Below are 21,431 nucleotides of genomic sequence, written 5' to 3'. Positions count from 1 at the left end.
CTCATTTTGGGTTTCAGTTACGAGGTGAAAACACCTGCTGGCACTAAAATCCAGAGTCCTATTCCCGAAGGGGAGATGAATAATGGCCTTCACCCAGTGATATTTAATTTCTACTGCTTGTGTTTCATCATAGATTTACTGAACAAAATCAAACTACCCTGCTAAATTATCTAGCTAGGCTTTCATTACCCTTGTTTTAGTAAAACAAATCCAAAGGGGTTGCCAAGGGAACCCTTTTCAGTTGGCGACAATAATTCATAACACTGTAGCTTGGTAAAGGTAGCTAATATTTTAACAGTTATTTTACCAGGAACATTGATGTTTATTTCAAAATGTTTAGACCATCCTCATGAAATTGCATTTATATGAATAGGCCTACAGAAAATATATTTGAATTCTAGTTCTGGTGATTCAATTCTAGTTCTTCTCATTCTACTAGTTCAATGGGTGCAACTGTAGATCGTGACATCACAACTCAAAATATTTCATAAGATAGCTATGTTTATTGCGGAATGTTGAAGGTGTTCAGTATGTTTTCAGGAACAAATTAAATAAGTTGTTCATTCCTGGCGATGTGCTGTCATTAACCTGCAATTTAGACAAGAATGAGCTGAATAAATTAGAGATAAAATGAAAATCTGAACAAAATGTCACACTTATTCCAAGACACATTCTAACAAATGACAGAGAAATAACGTTTTTATATACCAGAATAATTCTGCTCATTTGGATTTTCACCCATTGGCATATTACTGGGCTCTCTGCAGTGATCTGTTGTCCCCTGCCGGTCGCCTGCATGGGCCCTCACATTGAAGGTGGATGACATTGCATTTACAGTTGCACTGTGGGGACCACACCTGTGGACAGAATCATAGGCAAAACCCTGGGGCTGCATGGATGATGGGGTAGGGCAAAGATAAGAGGCAACACCGTGAGTTGGGCTGTTGATCAGTGCATAGTGTGGAAGGATCACATCAGGGGCCGCCTGGCAGCAGGGATGGTCTGAGGATTTGACTGGCATGTAGGCACCACTCATGGGGCAGAGGGTTTGAAACAAGTTGGCACCACACATACGTATGTGATGGGAGCTGAACCGAGGCCCAAAGTCCTGGTGCATTGGCAAGTTGGCCTGGTCAGGGAGGTAGCCTTGCTCTTGCCCACGGCCAATCACAGTCCTAGATCCTCCTGGGCGAGCCACAGCTGTTGGCATCCCGGCCATAAACTCAGGGCGTGCCAGGTGGCAGAGTCTCCAGCTGGTACCACATGCTTCAGGTCTAACATACTGGCACTCTGGCATGGCCGCAGTAGGCGCTGTGTCACATGGCCTTTGTGAATCTACAGGGATGATAATAAGAGGAGATTTGTTAGGGGGGGTTAATGTCACACAATATTAATTTTAACTTAAAGAAAAGAAATAACAACGTGAAGAGTGATGAACTACAATTGATACATTAGGGTCAGTATGATATAAAAAAAGAGCATTCTATATTATCCTTTCACAACTATCTGCTATTCAACTTACCTGCTTCTCTGGACCAGCTGTGAATGAACTGGGGTTGTTGTGGTTGGACATACATCTGTGTCACTCCCATAATGCTTTGGGAGACCAATGGAATGATATATGGTGTTCTTCTGCTCTCCTCATTCACATGGAATGCTAGTGCATTCTGACCAGTGCACTGGTGCATGTGGGCAACTGGGGCCTGGGGGATTGGCAATGAAGGGGGTCTTGTTTCCTCCTGGGCCAAAAATGGGGGATGAAGCAGAGTGGCTGTTGTTTCCTGTGGAGCTGGTACAGATGGATTTGGTAAACTGGGTGGCACAATAGGAGGGTACATTGATCGGAGGGCCTCTATTTCCTCTGCCTTGGAGGTCTTTGTTTGCTCTGGTTGTGAGATGGATGGGCACATCACACTGGGGACTGTAATGGCTTGTGGCATTGAGATAGATGGTGGGCTAAGCAATGGGAGTGCTCCACTTTCTTGAGCAATGGAAATCGTCGGGAGCCCCAAACAGAGTGTATTAGCCTCCTGTCCAGCTGAAATCGGAGGATACACTAAACTAGAAGCACTTATTTCTTCTGCTGCTGAAACACGTGGTGGCATGAAGGTGGGTGGGCCCATAACATTGAAACCTGTCATCTCATCTGACACCTTGGGTAAAATACCAAAGTTCACCCCATTCATTTGATCCACTATCAATTCATTCATGTAGGGGTTGTAGGCATTTGCATCAGGTAATGCTGTACTTATGTCCATGTGCTTGTAGAAAAAATTGTCTCCAGGTGAAAGTGGATTCCAACCAAGTTTGGTTAAGACAGCCCTATTTCCACCACCAAAAAGCTGAGGGTCCTCAGTCACCACTAAGGGCGTGACCAATTTGGTGGCTGGCTGATCTTTGACCATTTGCGATGGGGCTGTAGGCGGGGTCAAACAGGGTGTGCAGTCAGACTGGGGGTTGCCCGGTGCACCAGTGGCAGCACCACCAGCTGCTGCTCGAGCATTCCTCATTTTCTTACCGACTGATGAGTCTCTCTGAAACACTATGGTCTCCGGGACGTTGTCTGACTGCACCACAATCATGTACTCACAGGGCACAGAAGGTGTCCTGATCAGAACAGCATTGGATATGAGATCGATCTCACTCAGTGGGACCCTCTCGAAGAGAGCCGACTCGGTTCGCCGGGTCCGGTCTGAAGCAGCAGAGTTGATGTCACCGTCAGCCGTCATGCAGTCGGTGCTGGATTTCCTGCGGAAGACGACTACATCATCGGTCTGCTCTGCTGAGATGGGGTGAGGGGACATGTTAGAGATAACTGTCTGCAGAAGGCTCTGAAGGCCATTGTCATTGAGGTATTGGCTTGCTAGGGAGGTTACTTCTGAAGCTTCATTGGAGTCTGATAGACCAGGCAATGTTGAGACGGTGTACAGAATGTCTTGGATGTGAATCCAGGGCTGCTCAGCACCCTGCTCCTCCACTCCTGAAATACTGGGAAGGGTTGGGAAAATCCCGACCGGAGGGTAAACTCCACATGGTTGGACATATGGACCACCAGAAGAGACTGCTGTGGCACTTTCATTCTGAACTGCCAGTGGAGCAATCACAGTTCCAATGCCATGACTTGGTAACTTAGGCACTATAAAATTAAAATAAATATGATTGACTTGTCAGGTGTTAAATTGTAATTTCTTAAAAAGCCTGATTTGTAAGTCACATTTATTAATGTCTTTATTACAGTACTCTTCAGGTAAATGTTTTGGTACCTGGTCATGGCCGTATCATTATGGACTATTATCTAGTTAGGCCTACCTTTAGTTGCATTGAATTCTCTCACGAGGGCTTTGATAGCAAGAGTTGGATTTTCTGTCCACAACATAGCAAGAAAATATGTTACTTCAGTTTTCGAAACAGATTTCATCCTATGTTGAAAAAAACGAATGCTATTCTCCACAAACATGTGTACCTGTCCTGAAGCGCAAGAGCTCAGCAAAGTACAATTGAGCAAACTGTGAGATGTAATCTGGCCGCCTTTTCACTACCGCCCGACTGAGGCCTTCCAAAAGCGTCCTCAAGCCCGGAGGCACGTTGACTTTGGCGGGATAGCTGTAGGACATCTCGGCTTTAATGGAGCATCACCTCATAGAGAGAATTCTCCTGATGGGAAATACTATATCAATTAAATCAATCAAATACATCTGCCTATATTAACGTATATAAAGAACCCGTCAGCTTCAGATACTTTTTTTATGTAGGTTGACTGTGTTTCAACTTTTGTCTGAAAAGTAAATTAACTTACTCTGCGAAGAAACTGTCCACTTTTCAATTCCCGTATTACAAACGCAAAACAATATGATGTCAAATTAACAATGCAATAAAACGGTTAAACGAATTTCGAAATAAGCAGTTCGTCATAATAACGGGCGTGGTCCACATGGGAAAGGCATTATTATGCGTCAGCTTTAGATCACAACGCATGGCATCTGAACTTGCCTCCCGCCTCCTCCATATGGTGCCAACTAATCAAAGAAAGTATTCTTTTCTTCATATGGGCATAAATTAAACCACAAGACCGATGTTATCGGCATTACAATATACTGAACAAAAATATAAACGCAACATGCAACAATTTCAAACATTTTACTGAGTTACAGTTCATATAAGGAAATCAGTCAGTTGAAATAAATTCATTAGGCCCTAATCTATGGATTCCACATGACTGGACAGGCAGGGGTGCAGCCATTGGTGGGTCTGGGAGGGCATAGGCCCACCCACTGGAGAGCCAGGCCCAGGAAATCAGAATTCATTTTTACCCACAAAAAGGCTTTCATTACAGACAGAAATACTCCTCAGAAAATTACTCCTCAGAAAATATCTGGGATTTTTTATTTCAGCTCATGAAACCTGGGACCAACACTTTACATCTTGTGTTCATATTTTTGTTCAGTGTAGAAACAGCTCATTTGAAATGCTGGATTAATTGACAATCCTTTATTGAACAGTTTGTAGATCTCTTTAGACACCACACAGGACCACCCTGTTACAATTGAACAATCACCACATCATCCTCTACAACCTCACAACGAAGTGGATAGAGCATATTTCTAAGACAGAAATGTCCCGTTTTTATTTGTTGGTATACATAAAATGACATTTAACTCATATCATTACATGTCATTATAAGATACTTTGCTCTTACAGCTGTGGACTTACTTTATACCATCACACTCAGTAGTCAACACCTTTACATCACACCAAATCTTACATCCCTTTACACAATCACAGGAGAAGATGGGAGGTCACTGACTGACTTCAGTGTAGATTTAAAAAAAAAGTGTTCACACCCATCCTTGAACATGAAAAAGAGTCCCACTTTAAATGAAACACAGCATATTGAAGCTTTCACAAGACATTTACCCTAAGGCCTATCTATATAGATTCTTCAGAAATCATTCATAAGAATATGCCCTTTTTTATGAAGGGTGGAAAAGAGTTATTCTCAATTTAGCACGCACAAGATGTTTATATCACTGTTTATATCACCCTTCACATGATTGGGGAGTCCCATTGGGCGGCGCACAATGGCCGTCATTGTAAATAAGAATTTGTTCTTAACTTACTTGCCTAGCTAAATAAAGGTACATTTAAAATGTTTAAAAATGAATGTAGTATGAATTAAAGCCCATTTATATCACCCTTCATGTAGTATGAATTAAATACCGTTTATATCCCCCTTCATGTAGTATGAATTAAATACCGTTTATATCACCCTTCATGTAGTATGAATTAAATACCGTTTATATCACCCTTCATGTAGTATGAATTAAAGACTGTTTATATCACCCTTCATGTAGTATGAATTAAAGACCGTTTATATCACCCTTCATGTAGTATGAATTTGCTAATGAAAGATTTGTGCTATGTAGTGCTTGTACAAGTAGTTAAGCATTTGTTATTCATTTGAAGTGGGACAATTTTTTATTTTTTTTTAAGTTTGTGACAGCTAATCAAACTTCCAGTGTAAAATGAGCACTCTTCTTGCTTGCTTTTTATTGCTTGGAGACCATACCTCAGAGTGATTATAAAAACAGTGATACAATACCCTGCACTTTCAATTTAGTTTGTGACTGTCTTGAATGTTTCACTCATCATCAGTGTGGCCTGATAAAAAAGCCTGATCAAACTAAAATGACAGAATATGAAGCTTTAATGTCCAGTTTGTACAGTAACCTAAAACCTACCATGATTATTACAATGCCTGTAGTTAATAAGGACCTTGTTGGATTTTGTTAAAAACCAGAGTAAATATTAATATAAATGTGTTCTGTTGTCATCCAAAGTATCTCAGGAAAAATTCATAGTACACATCTGTAGAAAAGGATATTTTAGGTCCTTGGGTCACTAATAATACCCCTGCCATTGCATGCATAGTGTGCAGATCAATGCCCACTGCTTGTAAACTAAAATAAATACTCTATAACATTGTCTGGATATTGCATTGTGCAAAAATGTCACAAAACATTTTAGAAGTGCATGTTATTTGTAAGCTAATATGTGAATGTCAGAATGTAAAAGCAATTTCATACTATTCAGAATTCAAGGTACCTGACACTAATATTACAAGTTTTCACTGCATGGTATAGTACACTCTGTATGGCACGCTGCGTAATACAATACTACAAGGTAGCAGGCCACTAAGTTCTTGTCCCATCATTTAGGGGGTTGTTGTCACCATAAAACTTCACTAATACTTTCTCATTGCAGAAAAATGATCTATGTTTGTTGGCATCAAGACAAGCAAAGTAGGGCCATTTAATCTAGGACACATTTCTGAAAAACCAGAGGCGATAATTGTATGGATATTGGTCAATAAGAGGGTACTACAGCAGCGACAACTAATACAATCAAGAACCTTCGTCTTGCCTTGTCACATGAGGCAAACACAAAGACAAACAATCGGCAAATAACCATTTGACCACTTGATTATGGGTTGTAATCGAACATCTCTTGTACATGTCTTCCCAAGAACATGACAAGAACACAAAAGACAGGGTTACTTACTGTTTAACTGTACTGTTACTACATGTGGTCAAGAAAACCTGACAATGAGAATAAGGTGTGCCTCTTCAAGAAGTTACCTGTATCCTATGTACCATTATGTATGGTCCAAAGAATGGAAGGAAGGTTTTCAGGGCTAAAACCCTCCACTAGATTAAGAAGAAAATGGTATTGACTATGAAATTGTTGGTTTATTGTATTTGGATGTGTAAAACATCAATCAAAAAAAGGGTGAAAAAACAATTTTGTCTGATGAGTGTCATACTGTGGTTTTGAATAGTAAAAGCCATGCTTCCCATATCATCAAGTTCACAGCTGGAGACGGAGTCGTTGCCTCATCATTATTCCTCCAGTGGTGGGCGGGGTCATTGGGGTACCACTTCCTTCAGCGAGGCCATGGCTGAGTGGATGCGCACGTGAAGCCTGTTCTCAAAGTCATAGCCTGCATAATCCTCCTGAGAGGCAGAGCACAGAACACATGATGACTTCACAATCAGAATGGACAGTGTTACGTTGTCATTTCAAACCCAAGCGGAAAAACCCTAACCATTTATATACATGTCATCTGATAACTGTACCTTTGCCTGAAGCAGAAATGCTCTCCCTTTTCCCACCGTCTGGATAGAAACACAATGCAAAAAAACATCTCATTAGTCCATCGAGATAAATACTTTAATACAATTTTGGACACAGACACCCACATACACATACACGCACAGATTGTCTGAGTTGAGATATTCTCACCTCTGGCTGGGCAAGCAGGACACATCCAAGCTCATAGCAGGAGTATGGCTGCACATAAGAGTTGGTTTGTCGACCAAACTCATCTCTGGCAGCCAGCTGGAACGACTAGATGGGAGGAGAAAGACCAAAGGAAAATCGAATGACATAATTGAACACAAATACATAGTGAGTTACATAATTGATTGTACTGGCATAAGATAACGTAATCACAGTACAATATTGTGCTCGGGAACAAATTACCTGGATGGCATCTTTATTATTTCCATGACATTTGTGGATGGAACCGAGAAGGAGGTTTTTCAGACCTCTGCACGATGTGTCATCCACACTCTGTAACACTGAAAAGAGAGGAGACAACAGACTCTATTTAATCCGTATTGTGGAAGTTCAGCGCTAAAGCCCAATTGAAATATAAAGGCAGTGTTCCCACGTTGGCCGAGACTGCATTCAGGATGTCAGCGCAATCGGAAATCCCCTTTACATTTCTATCGCTCAATCTGAAAGCGATATTCAGCGATACAGACTGAACAAAGCCCAATGTCTCAAAGACAGAAATGGTCAAATACTTCACAACATTTAGTACAGTGGTTTGCACCCCATTGTGTCAAAGGAAACTCCTTGACTTGGAGATCCCCCTCTGATAAAGCTCCAGCCCTTACACTGATTCATGAGCTGCAGTTTGGAGGAGGAGCAGTTGGGCAGAGCCTTCCACAGGTACAGCACCTCTATGACCCCCAGAATGCACAGCTCTCTGGTGGGAGGCATCTTCCTCAGTCTCTCTGCCTGCAGTAGGGTGGGGGCAGAGAGGCCATGGTAGAGAAAGGGAGAGGGTTCATGGTTATTCGTTTCACAAAGAGTGGATAAAGACATGGTAAACACATCTGGATGAAAATGACCCACCCGCTTGAGGGCAAACTGCTCAATCTGGTTGTTCTTCCTCTTGAACAGTTTCTGGACATCTTTGAAGACATCCTTAGCACCATCTAAGTCCCCTGCAGCTCCCTGACATACTTTACGGGGGGGGGGGGGGGGGGGGTAGAGTGTGAGATCATGAGAAGATGATGATGACGATGACAATCAATGGTCCACACGTTTCTGGAGCAGTGGCTCTCTCACCTCCAGTCAGGTAGGCATAGTAACACTGTGACCACCGGGACTCATTCTTCAGCCTCTCAAACGACCTAAACGCATCCTCAAAGTTCATCTCGATCATACTGCACCAGCCTGAAGTCAAGACAAATGGGTACAACAGAAGGATTTGGCTCTCAGCAACTGTAAACTGAATGTACATGATGAGTGTCTGCATGTGTGGGTGCTCATTTGAAAGTTGGCATGAATGTCAGGGAAACATACCGATTTCATAGAGACACACGTGCTGGATCTCTCTTTGGTCTGATGCCAGCTCTAGTGCATCATGGAAGGACACCAGAGCACTGTTAATTTGGCACTGGAGATAGATGGGATAGAGAGAGAATCACTTTACACAATTACGAGCTACTAGGGTTCTATAAAATCCGCAACAAGGAGAATGTGGATGGAATCACGGAATCCAGACAATCCAGACATGCATTGAACTTCGTAGGGAATCAACTAAATGTATTGAACGTTGTTTATCATAACACAAACAGCATGCAACTTTCTAAATAGACAAAAAGAATTCCCCGTCTGTGTATGTGTGGTGCGCGCCACTTTGTGCAGCCGTTAGCGAGTGTTTTGGTAGATGGAAAGGCTTTCCTGAAATCTACAAAGTACCTGTCAGAATTACCTGTCAGAATTATATCATGATTATCTGTATAAATCCAGTGGGTACTTGTTTTGCAAACTCTACCATCACTCTACCAAACAACAGCCTCTTGCAAGGTGAGTGCTGGAATTAAAGAGGCAACTATCTAAAAATGTAAATAAATTAAAAATACATTTCAAGACCTCAAAAGTAGTCTCCTGATGTGGTTTAAGCATTGTTGTGGACTTAGAATATCAAATGTAGCTGTTTTTCTATTAAAAAAAGTGTGATTTTGAGAGTGAAAACCAGGGGAAAATGGAAACCCGGAAAAACAAAACGGAGAAAACCAAATTTTGGAAAAAACTAAATGTAATTAGGCAAAAAATCGAATGGATTTTATAGAACCCTAAGCTACTAAGAGCTACAACAACGTACTGTATTGTACAACGCTAAGCGGCAACAGACTGTTATTTCACAGTCAGATGACCCCATCATGCTCACCTCTAACCTCTGAACCCGTCCTTTAAAGAACATGAAGAGGGAGGAATTGGGGTAGACCACAGCCTTCCTCTGGAGAATGGCCTTGGCCTCCTCCAGGCCTGCCTGAGTGTCAGAACCATCCAGAGCAAAGAAAGGCAGCACTACTGTGTGGTACCACAGGAGGGCCAATCTGGGCAGAGAGAGGAAGCAATCGGGTTTATTTGTGAGACAATTCAAGATGTTTTTATTATATATCGATTACTGTACATTCAAGTTTCCTAGATAGTTAATATGAAAGATTGACTTTCTTGACAAAGAAAAGCTTTGTGAAGATGGCATATAGAACAAAATTGTACCCCACTGCAGTAATTTGGTAAAACACCATCTCACTTTCATAAATAGCAAATGGTAGTTTCTGTCTCAGGGCCTTTTTCCACCACTAGCCATTCTAATAAGCATGCACCTGATTATCGCTATTCTTAGGTATACCTACTTCTCACGTCATGAGTATTCCCCATTCAACTGCCACTGACAGCATGCAATTGTACTCAATGTGTCCTCAATTCTCTATGACTTCAAATATTCCCATTTGACATATTTTACAACAAACACCTGTCCCTGGTTTCATGTATTATACAATGAATAAATACCCTATGATTATAATATGCCATTATGATACTTAGGAGATATTACAGAACAGATGGCCATGTATGAGACAACAGGAACAAGCACTGTGCCACGAGCTGAGAAAGAGATGAGCTGGAACACGTCAGCAGAAGCTGATCATGCAGAATAACACAACACGTCACCACCAATCAAATCAACATCAAGACCTGTGCTCTGCTTTTCTATCAAACTATGACATCATATCTATGTATAGCAGCTCATTCAAGCAGTAAAAAGAACTGACAGTGCCTTGAACATTATGAACTGTTGGGAACTGACTTTTAAACCTGAAAATATGAAATATCATTATTCATGGCACCGATGCAGAGAAGGGAATGTATGATGTTTACATTCTACCAGGATATGTTATTGTCAGACATTAGGGATCCTATGGGAGGAGAAGAGACACAGTCTGGTATGAGTCAACATGACAGCTGTGAGTTGGGGAGGAGTGAGCAATTTGGGGCCGAAGTCAGGTCAGATAAAGTGAGGAAGAACATATATCACTAATCTTCTGGTTAGCAACAGAGGTGTATTGGCTGTTCAGATGTGTCGGAGGAGACTCAGCATAGGAGAAAGGGTTAAATATCAGTGCTTGTGTGAATATGTCTTTTGTCTTATGCAGCTGGGTGATTAAACTTGGTTTAAACTTCACTAATCGTCTGTGAGCTTTACTAGGTTCATTTAAAACCTAACAGAACATAATCCCTTTCCTTCTCTCATTAGTTGAAAGTCCTTCCCTTCAGTTATGAGTACGGGCTCGATTCAATCCGTAGCACTTCAGTTCAGCGTTATAACGCGATTGAAATGTAAAGGTAATTTCCAATTGAGCTGAAGCATAAATGAGAGTACCAGCTGTTCTGGATGACTGTGTGATAACGCTTTCGGTAGCCGATGTGAGCAAGACCTTTAAACAGGTCAACATTCACAAAGCCGCAGGGCCAGACGGATTACCAGGATGTGTACTCAAAGCATGGGCGGACCAACTGGCAAGTGTCTTCACTGACATTCTCAACCTCTTCCTGACGAGTCTGTAATACCTACATGTTTCAAGCAAACCACTATAGTCCCTTTGCCCAAGGAAGCGAATGTAATCTGCATAAATGATTACCGCCCCGTAGCAGTCACGTCGGTAGCCATGAAGTGCTTTGAAAGGCTGGTCATGGCTCACATCAACAGTATCATCCTGGATACCCTAGACCCACTCCAATTTGTTTACCGCCCCAACAGATCCACAGATGACGCAATCTCAAATCGCACTCCACACTGCCCTTTCCCACCTGGACAAAAGAAGCTCATCACTAAGCTAAGGACCCTGGGACTAAACACCTCCCTCTGCAACTGGATCCTTGTCTTCCTGACTGGCCGTCCCCAGGTGGTAAGGGTAGGCAACAACATGTCTGCCGTGCTGATACATTTACATTTACATTTTAGTCATTTAGCAGACGCTCTTATCCAGAGCGACTTACAGTAGTGAATACATACATTTCATACATTTTTTCCCCCCCATACTGGTCCCCCGTGGGAATCGAACCCACAACCCTGGCGTTGCAAACACCAGGCTCTACCAACTGAGCCACACGGGATAACAACACAGGGGCCCCCCAGGGGTGTGTGCTCAGTCCCCTCCTGTACTCCCTGTTCACCCATGACTGTGTGGCCAAATATGACTCCAACACCATCATTAAGTTTTCTGACGACACTGATTACTGACAACAATGAGACAACCTATAGGGAGGAGGTCAGAAACCTGGCTGTGTGGTGCCAGAACAACAACCTCTCCTTCAATGTGAGCAAGACAAAGGAGCTGATCGTGGACTACAGGAAAAGTTGGGCCGAATAGGCCACCATCAACATCAACAGGGCTGTAGTGGAGCGAGTCGAGAGTTTCAAGTTCCTTGGTGTCCACATCACCAACGAACTATCATGGTCCAAACACACCAAGACAGTCGTGAAGAGGGCACGACAAAACTTTTTCCCCCTCAGGAGACTGAAAAGATGTGGCATGGGTCCCCAGATCCTCAAAAACCTATATAATAGGCGGTGTCAGAGGAAAGCCCAAAAAATTGTCAGAGACTCCATTCACCCAAGTCATAGACGCACGGCAAGCGGTACCGGAGCGCCAAGTCTAGGACCAAAAGGCTCCTTAACAGCTTCTACCCCCAAGCCATAAGACTCCTGAACAATTAATCAACCGGACTATTTACATTGACCCCCCCTCCATGTTTTGTACAATGCTGCTACTCGCTGTTTATTATCTATGCATAGTCACTTCACCCCTACCTACCCCCACCCCTATGTGCAAATTATCTCAACTAACCTGTAGCCCTGCACACTGACTCGGTACCGATACCCCCTGTATATAGCCTCATTATTGTTATGTTACTTTTTATTATTTATTACTTTAGTTTATTAGGTCAATATTTTCTAAACTCTTCTTGAACTGCACTGTTGGTTAAAGGCTTGTAAGTAAGCATTTCACAGTAAGGTCTACACTCGTTGTATTCGGCGCATGTGACAAATAAAGTTTGATTTGATTTGGGAATGTTGCCTTTAAATGTCAATCGCACTACAACGCAGATCTTCAGCGCTACGGATTGAATCAAACCCTAAGTCTATCTCTCTCTCTCTCTCTCTGTCTTTCCTTGCACTTCAGCCCTCTAAGAAGTGATTTAATACTCCTACTCACGTAGCTAGCGGGGCCTTCATGTCCTTACTCTCACTGGCATACATGAGGGAGGACAGACCCTGGAGACGATCGCCCGGGAAACCCAGCAGGTTGATGATCTTGAGCAGGTGTGGTGGTACCATGGAGATGCAGAGATGGAAGAGGCCGTAGCCGAAGCTGACGGAGCCCTTGAGTCGGTCCAGGGCCTCTGCAGTCACAGCACCCTCCACTGGGGTGTTGTGGTTGGCCTGGTCTGAGGACAGGTCCTCCTCATGGGAGGAACAGCGCCTCACACAGGTCTCCTGCAGCTGACTGATGTCACTGTGGCACTTATTGTACATCTTCCAGGCTTTACGGAGTATCCAGCCTCCTTTTATGTACGCTGTTGAGGAGAAGATACTGTAAGAGTCAGTCCAGTCAAATCCAGTTAACTCTCATGATTCCTATTTTACTTGCAGATGTTTCCCAAAATTAGTAGACTGGAAATAATCATATTACATATAATTGAATAGAAAATGTATGAAAACAATACATACTGCATTGCCATCAAGCCAGCTACAGTACATCAGTAATTGAATGATTGTGGATTCAACAAATGATACATTACATGAGAGCTCCTGTTTGATGAAGGAGAGCACAGCGAGGTAGACCTGGCAGTCGGCCACAATGATCTGTCGCTGCAGGCGGTCCACAACCACGACCCCTGACCTCTGGGACTCCAACTGACAGACAGAAACACACAGCAGTCTGGTCATTCTCTGATCAACACTCAGCTAAACCATCATCCAGTCCAGCTACATAATGAAGAAGCCCCCTGTGTTGATCATAAACAGGTCTCCATTCTATTCCTTCGTTCTATTTCAGAGATTTACTAATTACATTGAGTGTGGGATTGACATGATCTCATAGTTGCCAATATCATTAAGCTCAATATAGAAGATCTTGACTTTGATTGTTGATACTGATACAGCTGGAAACAATGTGATGGTGTATAACCAGCAGAAATCAAGACAGAATTACGCGTGTTACATGACCAATCCCACTGGGCACGTCCCAATGTCTATTCCATAACAGTTCAATGTCATTTCCTTGAAATAACGTGGAAACAGCGTTGATTCAACCAGTGTGTGTCCAGTGGAATGTTGAGATATCCTAAACATAAATGCTCCATGTAAACAAAACCTCTCTGCCTGTCTGTAATCAGTCACCCACTCACACTCTTCTTGATCTTGTTCCTGATTGTCTCTATGACCCCAACGTTGTCACTCTCACACAGCTTCTCCGTGGTCCTCAGGTCGTCACACGCCGTCTGCATCTTCTCCTCCTCAAAGGTCATCATGGCATTCTGCAACATCACACACAACAACAACAACAAACACATTGGAGCTTTTCAGCTAATGCTGGCACAGAGAAAACACTCATGCAAGTAATTAAAGAAATAAGTACCCAATTTCTATTTTGATTTCATTGGGGTGTATTGTGAACAAATGTGCGGTAATCGGATTGAAGGAGGGTTATAACACAGGGGTTACGCAATGGTATCACAAAGCAGGCTCAGGACAAAGAGCTCTTTCTAGGCCAGAGCACACGGAGAAACACAGTGACAACCAGAACCTATTGTGTGTATCTGTGTGTTACGTGTGAGAGCCACACTCTGGCTTGGTCAAGAATCTCTTTGTTCAGTTGCCTTTTATCAAACTGTCAGTCAAAGACATGCAATGTATGCCCTCATCCTTATATAAATATGTGGTTTTAATTTCAGATGAATTGAATGCTTTTTCACTGTGAGGCCCTCCATGCATCAGTGGCCTGTTTTTGTTGTCATTGACCCATCCCCACACACTATCCTTCCAAGCGTTTTTTATTGCATGAGAGGGCAGAGGAGGATGACATTCTCTCTCGCTTCATGGTGCTCCAACTCTGACATGAGGGGCAGTGACGGGGTCTGTTTCGTGACCATGCTGCAGAAAATCTCTGTCTCCCCCCTCCGGGAGACAAACACATCACTGCAGCAGAGAGATAGCGAGAGTATCCACAGCAAAATGCTTTTGATGAGCTGAAGATGCATCCATTATGGTAATGTATAAATGAGGGGAAATGGACAATAGTGGTCACGATGATGTAATCCATTACACAAATTGGGTCACGTCAAGTCCTGACACCTCACCTAACTTACGCAGTGCATTGTATGGTTTATGATGGTGTAACGTTGCACACTAACATTGTTAGGATGAGTGATTACATTTGCCCTGTCTCTCGTAGCTTGCATGCTTGTAGTGATGTCATGAGAGAGAATGTCAGTAGAGGTAGGACGTGAACCACCACCAGGGAAGTAAACTAGAGGTTATGGCAACCAAGGGGTCATGACAAAACACCTGTCCTGCAGTCAAGATGCAGTCTGAGGAAACTCACCAGGAAGCTGACAAAACTGGCCCCAAAGCTCATCAGTGGACTGTGAGTCCTGAAGACAAAGGACAACATAAGAGTTAATTTTTATTTTGTTGTTTATTTTATTTCACCTTTATTTAACCAGGTAGGCTAGTTGAGAACAAGTTCTAATTTACAACTGCGACCTGGCCAAGACAAAGCAAAGCAGTGCAACACAAACAACAACACAGAGTTACACATGGAATAAACAAACATACAGTCAATAATACAATAGAAAAAGTCTATATACAGTGTGTGCAAATGAGGTAGGATAACGGAGGTAAGGCAATAAATAGGCCATAGTGGCGAAATAATTACAATATAGCAATTAAACACTGGAGTGATAAATGTGCAGAAGATGAGTGTACAAGTAGAGATACTCGGGTGCAAAGGAGCAAAATAAATAAAATAGATAACAGTATGGGGATGAGGTAGTTGGATGGGCTATTTACAGATAGGCTAAGTACAGGTGCAGTGATCTGTGAGCTGCTCTGACAGCTGGTGCTTAAAGCTAGTGAGGGAGATATGAGTCTCCAGCTTCAGTGATTTTTGCAGTTTGTTCCAGTCATTGGCAGCAGAGAACTGGAAGGAAAGGCGGTCGAAGGAGGAATTGGCTGTCAAGGTTGTGCGCTACTGGTACGAAGTCAGGTGCAGGAGAGCAGTGAGTTGTGATCAGGAGCACTTTATTTGGCAGAGGCATAAAAAACAGACGCAACTGCGTCCAAAAACCTCCAGCCACAGGTAAAAGTAAGCAAGTGTGAAAACACTCACAAATATACAAATGTATGACAAATACATACAACAGGTCAAAATACGATAACCGGGGGAAACCCAGTCTAGCGCATCACACTAAACACGTAACACAATTCCACACAAAGACATGGGGGGAGGGGGGGACAGAGGAATAAATACATGCAGTGTGATTAGGGAATGTAAACCAGGTGAGCAGGGAACAAGACAAAACAAATGGAACAATGAAAAGGTGGAGCGGCGATGGCTAGAAAGCCGGTGACGTTGACCGCCGAACGCCGCCCGAACAAGGAGAGGAGCCGACTTCGGCGGAAGTCGTGACATTGGCTTTGGGGTTACCAGTGAAATATACATGCTGGAGTGCGTGCTATGGGTGGATGCTGCTATGGAAGGGAGCGATAGACACAGAAGCTGCATTTAGACAGGCAGCCCAATTCTGAAAATGATCTGATGTGAAAAGATCTGTTGACCAATTAGTGGGGGAAAAAAATCTGAATTTGGCTGCCTGTGTAAACGCAGCCTGAGAGACACTTACTTCTGCCTCATACCGAACATAATTCAAGAAAGCAGAGAAAAGATAACCAGTGACACTTGAGTATCGACTAGGTAAAGGTTATGTTACTAATGATTAGAGGTCGACCGATTATGGTTTTTCAACGCCGATACCGATTATTTGGTGGCCCAAAAGGCCGCTTTTTTTTTTTTGTAATAATGACAGTTACAACAATACTGAATGAACAATTATTTTAACTTAATATAATATATCAATAAAATCTATTTAGCCTCAAATAAATAATGAAACATGTTCAATTTGGTTTAAATAATGCAAAAACAAAGTGTTAGAGAAGAAAGTAAAAGTGCAATATGTGCCATGTAAGAAAGCTAACGTTTAAGTTCCTTGCTCAGAACATGAGAACATATGAAAGCTGGTGGTTCCTTTTAACATGAGTCTTCAATATTCCCAGGTAAGAAGTTTTAGGTTGAAGTTATAGGAATTATAGGACTATTTCTCTCTATACGATTTGTATTTCATATACCTTTGACTATTGGATGTTCTTATAGGCACTTTAGTATTGCCAGTGTAACAGTATAGCTTCCGTCCCTCTCCTCGCTCCTACCTGGGCTCGAACCAGGAACACATCGACAACAGCCACCCTCGAAGCAGCGTTACCCATGCAAGGGGAACAACTACTCCAAGTCTCAGAGCGAGTGACGTTTGAAACGCTATTAGCGCGCACCCCGCTAACTAGCTAGCCATTTCACATCGGTTACACCAGCCTAATCTCGGGAGTTGATAGGCTTGAAGTCATAAACAGCGCAATGCTTAAAGCATTGCGAAGAGCTGCTGGCAAAACGCACAAAGGTGCTGTTTGAATGAATGCTTACGAGCCTGCTGGTGCCTACCACCGTTCAGTCAGACTGCTCTATCAAATATCAAATCATAGACTTAATTATAATATAATAAATACACAGAAATACGAGCCTTAGGTCATTAATATGGTCGAATCCGGAAACTATCATCTCGAAAAAAAAACATTTATTCTTTCAGTGAAATACCGAACCGTTACGTATTTTATCTAACGGGTGGCATCCCTAAGTCTAAATATTCCTGTTACATTGCACAACCTTCAATGTTATGTCATAATTACGTAAAATTCGGACAAATTAGTTCGCAACGAGCCAGGTGGCCCAAACTGTTGCATATACCCTGACTCTGCGTGCAATGAACGCAAGAGAAGTGACACAATTTAACCTGGTTAATATTGCCTGCTAACCTGGATTTCTTTTAGCTAAATATGCAGGTTTAAAAATATATACTTCTGTGTATTGATTTTAAGAAAGGCATTGATGTTTATGGTTAGGTTCAGTCGTGCAACGATAGTGCTTTTTTTCGCAAATGTGCTTTTGTTAAATCATCCCCCGTTTGGCGAAGTTGGCTGTCTTTGTTAGGAAGAAATAGTCTTCACACAGTTCGAAACGAGCCAGGCGGCCCAAACTGCTGCATATACCCTGACTCTGTTTGCAAGAGAAGTGACACATTTTCCCTAGTTAAAAGAAATTCATGTTAGCAGGCAATATTAACTAAATATGCAGGTTTAAAAAGATATAATTGTGTATTGATTTTAAGAAAGACATTGATGTTTATGGTTAGGTACACGTTGGAGCAACGACAGTCCTTTTCGCGAATGCACACCGCATCGATTATATGCAACGCAGGACAGGCTAGATAAACTAGTAATATCATCAACCATGTGTAGTTAACTAGTGATTATGATTGATTGATTGTTTTTTATAAGATAAGTTTAATGCTAGCTAGCAACTTACCTTGGCTTCTTACTGCATTCGCGTAACAGGCAGGCTCCTCATGGAGTGCAATGTAAAGCAGGTGGTTAGAGCGTTGGACTAGTTAACCGTAAGATTGCAAGATTGAATCCCCGAGCTGACAAGGTAAAAACCTGTCGTTCTGCCCCTGAACAAGGCAGTTAACCCACCATTCCTAGGCCGTCATTAAAAATAAGAATGTGTTCTTAACTGACTTGCCTAGTTAAATAAAGGTGTTAAAAAATAAAAAATAAAACAATTAAAACGGCCAAATCGGTGTCCAAAAATACCGATTTCCGATTGTTATGAAAACTTGAAATCGGCCTTAATTAAATCGGCCATTCCGATTAATCGGTCGACCTCTACTAATGATAACTAACTGAAGGTAACAATATCATAATTGATTATCAATAATCATTACTGAAAATGTTATAACAATAACCATGCACATCTTCGCCACTAATAAGAACCAGATCTGTTTCACACATAGTGCTTTACAGAGGGACATTCAGTCCGTTCCTGTGTCTCAGCATCATCAGCGACTCATGGCGGGAGAAAGGCTTGATTAACCAGAAAGCTAAAACTAGCACAGTAAGTGGCAGTTTCTCCCGTTGACACAAACAGAGCTGGATTGCAGTGAGTGCAGTGTACTACCCTTCCATTTCTCTGTCACCATTACCCATTCAACTGTTGTATGGAATGTCAGGGCCAGGCTGGAGTGCAGAGACTACTATTTAATTTCCTGTTTTGGGGTTAGGCTATGAATGGGGATAGTTTCAAGAGACAAGGATAGATTTACATTTAGACTCAAATGTAGATTTTCATTATGTTAAACCAACTCAGTAGCATTCATCTGCAGATTTAAGAGGAAATAGCGGGTTAAGCAAATAATACATAATCATAGCCACAGGTGCAAACCTAATTTAAAGGACAATTATGCTTAACCATGGTCATACCCTGTTTGGCACCAGTGAGTTCTGCCAAAGAGAACAATAATGGCCTTTGTGTTGGACTTGGACAGTGTGTTTGGAGAATTACTGATGGCCACTGAGACTATAATGCTGTAATGGTACCAAAGCCTTGTATAGGCCTAGAATATAAATCGCCTGTAAGGCTCTGATGGATACCGTCTCTAAGGAAATATGCTGAGCGCTGATGTTTTATCAATATTTCTGTCCAACCTTCAATTTGCCGGGGGTTACATTTGTAGAAACTACCATGCAAATCCTTAATAATGCCTCAAGGTGATCATGCAGAGCTATCTGTCATGATTGCATAGGTAAAGAAATATGATGCACCTATACCTACGTACTGTAGGATCAGTGATCACCTCAAGTTGGGAGGGTTATTACAAGTACTTGAACAGGGCCTTGAAAACAGGTTGGTACAGTTCATCTGATGTTTGAGCACACAAAGGCACACCCTTTAAATGAATCACCTGTGCAATTCAAATAATTATTTAGCCTAATACAGGGTTTCCCAAACAAGTTTTGTTTTTTTCCCCTAGGACTACTCAGCTGATTCAAATAACCAAAGCTTGATGATGAGTGGTTATTTGAATGAGCGTTGTTGCGCTAGGGCAAAAACCAAAACCAAAAGGGGGGGCGAGTTTGGGAAAGTCTGGCCTAATAGGCCTGCTGTGGGCAATGAGATCTGATGATCAAATGTTACTATAGGCTACATTTTATGAAATTATGAAGAGCAGGAAAAGTATCTCACCTGTATTTTCTGAAAAGCTCGTCGCTCTCCCTGAATCCGTTGTTGAGAAGCATGTTGATACCTTGAAGAGCGAGCTCAGCGTCGTCTATGTGCTCAGCTTTCTCCTCTACCTGCTGCTGCTTGGACTGCTCTGGGCCCGCCATTGTTTATGCCTATCGTCTGCTGAATATAATGAATCAATTCAACACAGGCCAAAATGTGGTTTCAAAATTATTCTTCCCCGTAGACTATCCCACATTGGTTATTGATGATGGGACTGAGCCGACATATCCTTGCAAATGAGGTAAGAGACGCGTCTTTCCGGGCAAAATTCTGAAGCTGTAACACCGGTAAATTACTAATCGGCGCGCATCCAAGGTTCGTCCAAATGCACCAAAGGCTCTATTTACATGCTATTTCTATGATTAAACTAGGTGTACATTCATCCAGACGTTTTGCTGTCTTGTCTGCCGCACGCAATGGTCGTCGTCAGTCGAAAAAATGGTTGTCGTCATAACGTAGGCTATAGCTTTGGGCTAGGTATGTATAGGCTCTGGGAGGTTCCAAAGATAAAACCTGCTGTGGCAAATCAGCATCCTGCCATTGCACCGTCTGCTAGCCCTGCCTGCGACTGCTGCCCATTTCCTCTCATCAGTACCTTTTCCAAATATGTCCTGCTCTGCCTCCAGAGTCCAGTCCTCAGAGAGGATTTGACGACAGCAACAACCTTTCACCTCACAGCCAGCCAATAAGCGCGCACTTGACTGCGAGCTACAGAACAACAGCAGTGCACTGTCACATCAGAGCAGACGCCCACAAACCTCATCGTTGAAAGGAAAAAATGTCATGTTTAGCAAGAAGGCATGCAGCTTGCAAAACTAGGAAAGATATCCTCAGCATAATGTGCAAACGTGCATAACTTCAGTTTATTTCAACTCCCAGGCTTGAGTTTAGAATAAGATATCTAAGAAAAAATAAATATATATACTATTTTCTCCCAGAATAGACTGGTGCTTGTGTGATGTGCAGTGAGGTATGTGACAAGGGTGTATCCCCAACTAGGAGAACAATAAACAGACTGAAAGGGATCCAGTATATTGAAGCATTTCATTATGTTTTATATGATGTGCAAGATGTAGATAAAGACAGAGTGGAGAGAGAGAGAGCGAGGATGTTGTCTGGACTCTGCAGTCCATGGTCACAGTATGAGCTAAGCCCAGACGTGCATTAGACACACACTTTTGCACCCTGCATGAATAAAGGATGTGTGCCGTGCCAGGGGGTCCTAGCTTTGTGCAGAACTAACCTCAGTAGACTGTAGCAGTCAGCCTGGGAGGAGAGCCTAGAACCCCCGTAATAACATCTTCTCACTCCTAATCATGTCTTAATGATGACTAC

At 42.5% G+C, this 21,431-nt stretch overlaps 2 protein-coding genes and 1 long non-coding RNA gene across 3 annotated transcripts; all 3 read right to left on the bottom strand.

The window, feature by feature from the left end:
• Positions 1-481: 481 nt before the first annotated feature.
• Positions 482-3,130, bottom strand: LOC106584254 (uncharacterized). Its single transcript, XM_014169302.3, has 3 exons — positions 1,523-3,130; positions 709-1,335; positions 482-588 (listed from the first exon to the last, which is right to left on the bottom strand). Exons 1-3 carry the CDS (start codon positions 2,802-2,804, stop codon positions 584-586), a joined length of 1,914 nt encoding a protein of 637 aa, XP_014024777.3. The 5' UTR covers positions 2,805-3,130; the 3' UTR covers positions 482-583.
• A 179-nt stretch (positions 3,131-3,309) lies between these two features.
• LOC123729871 (uncharacterized) lies at positions 3,310-3,947 on the bottom strand. The gene is made up of 3 exons (XR_006761558.1): positions 3,797-3,947; positions 3,464-3,654; positions 3,310-3,363 (listed from the first exon to the last, which is right to left on the bottom strand). It is a non-coding gene; the product is annotated as an uncharacterized LOC123729871 (long non-coding RNA).
• Positions 3,948-4,473: 526 nt separating this feature from the next.
• Positions 4,474-20,775, bottom strand: LOC106584358 (tetratricopeptide repeat protein 39C). The gene is made up of 14 exons (XM_082968034.1): positions 20,055-20,775; positions 15,249-15,297; positions 14,053-14,181; positions 13,444-13,558; positions 12,858-13,218; positions 9,524-9,692; positions 8,653-8,746; positions 8,416-8,523; positions 8,200-8,309; positions 7,959-8,082; positions 7,540-7,637; positions 7,300-7,404; positions 7,134-7,172; positions 4,474-7,010 (listed from the first exon to the last, which is right to left on the bottom strand). The coding sequence occupies exons 1-14, from the start codon at positions 20,195-20,197 to the stop codon at positions 6,921-6,923; spliced, it is 1,734 nt and encodes a 577-aa protein (XP_082824160.1). The 5' UTR covers positions 20,198-20,775; the 3' UTR covers positions 4,474-6,920.
• Positions 20,776-21,431: the final 656 nt, after the last annotated feature.

This window comes from Salmo salar, chromosome 23 (genome assembly GCF_965601325.2).
Source record: "Salmo salar chromosome 23, fSalSal1, whole genome shotgun sequence".
Lineage (NCBI taxonomy): Eukaryota > Metazoa > Chordata > Actinopteri > Salmoniformes > Salmonidae > Salmo > Salmo salar.
This window is presented reverse-complemented; position numbering and strand designations above follow the sequence as displayed.

Excerpts from the sequence above, each read along its gene's own strand:
- LOC106584358 (XM_082968034.1), bottom strand. The coding sequence starts at position 20,197 with ATGGCGGGCCCAGAGCAGTCCAAGCAGCAGCAGGTAGAGGAGAAAGCT. Across the intron at positions 13,219-13,443 it reads CATCAAACAGGAGCTCTCAT|CGTACATAAAAGGAGGCTGG; the intron begins GTAATGTATCAT and ends TCTCCTCAACAG. Across the intron at positions 7,638-7,958 it reads ACTGCAGCTCATGAATCAGT|TGTTACAGAGTGTGGATGAC; the intron begins GTAAGGGCTGGA and ends CTCTCTTTTCAG.
- LOC106584254 (XM_014169302.3), bottom strand. The coding sequence starts at position 2,804 with ATGTCCCCTCACCCCATCTCAGCAGAGCAGACCGATGATGTAGTCGTC. Across the intron at positions 1,336-1,522 it reads CAGCTGGTCCAGAGAAGCAG|ATTCACAAAGGCCATGTGAC; the intron begins GTAAGTTGAATA and ends TCATCCCTGTAG.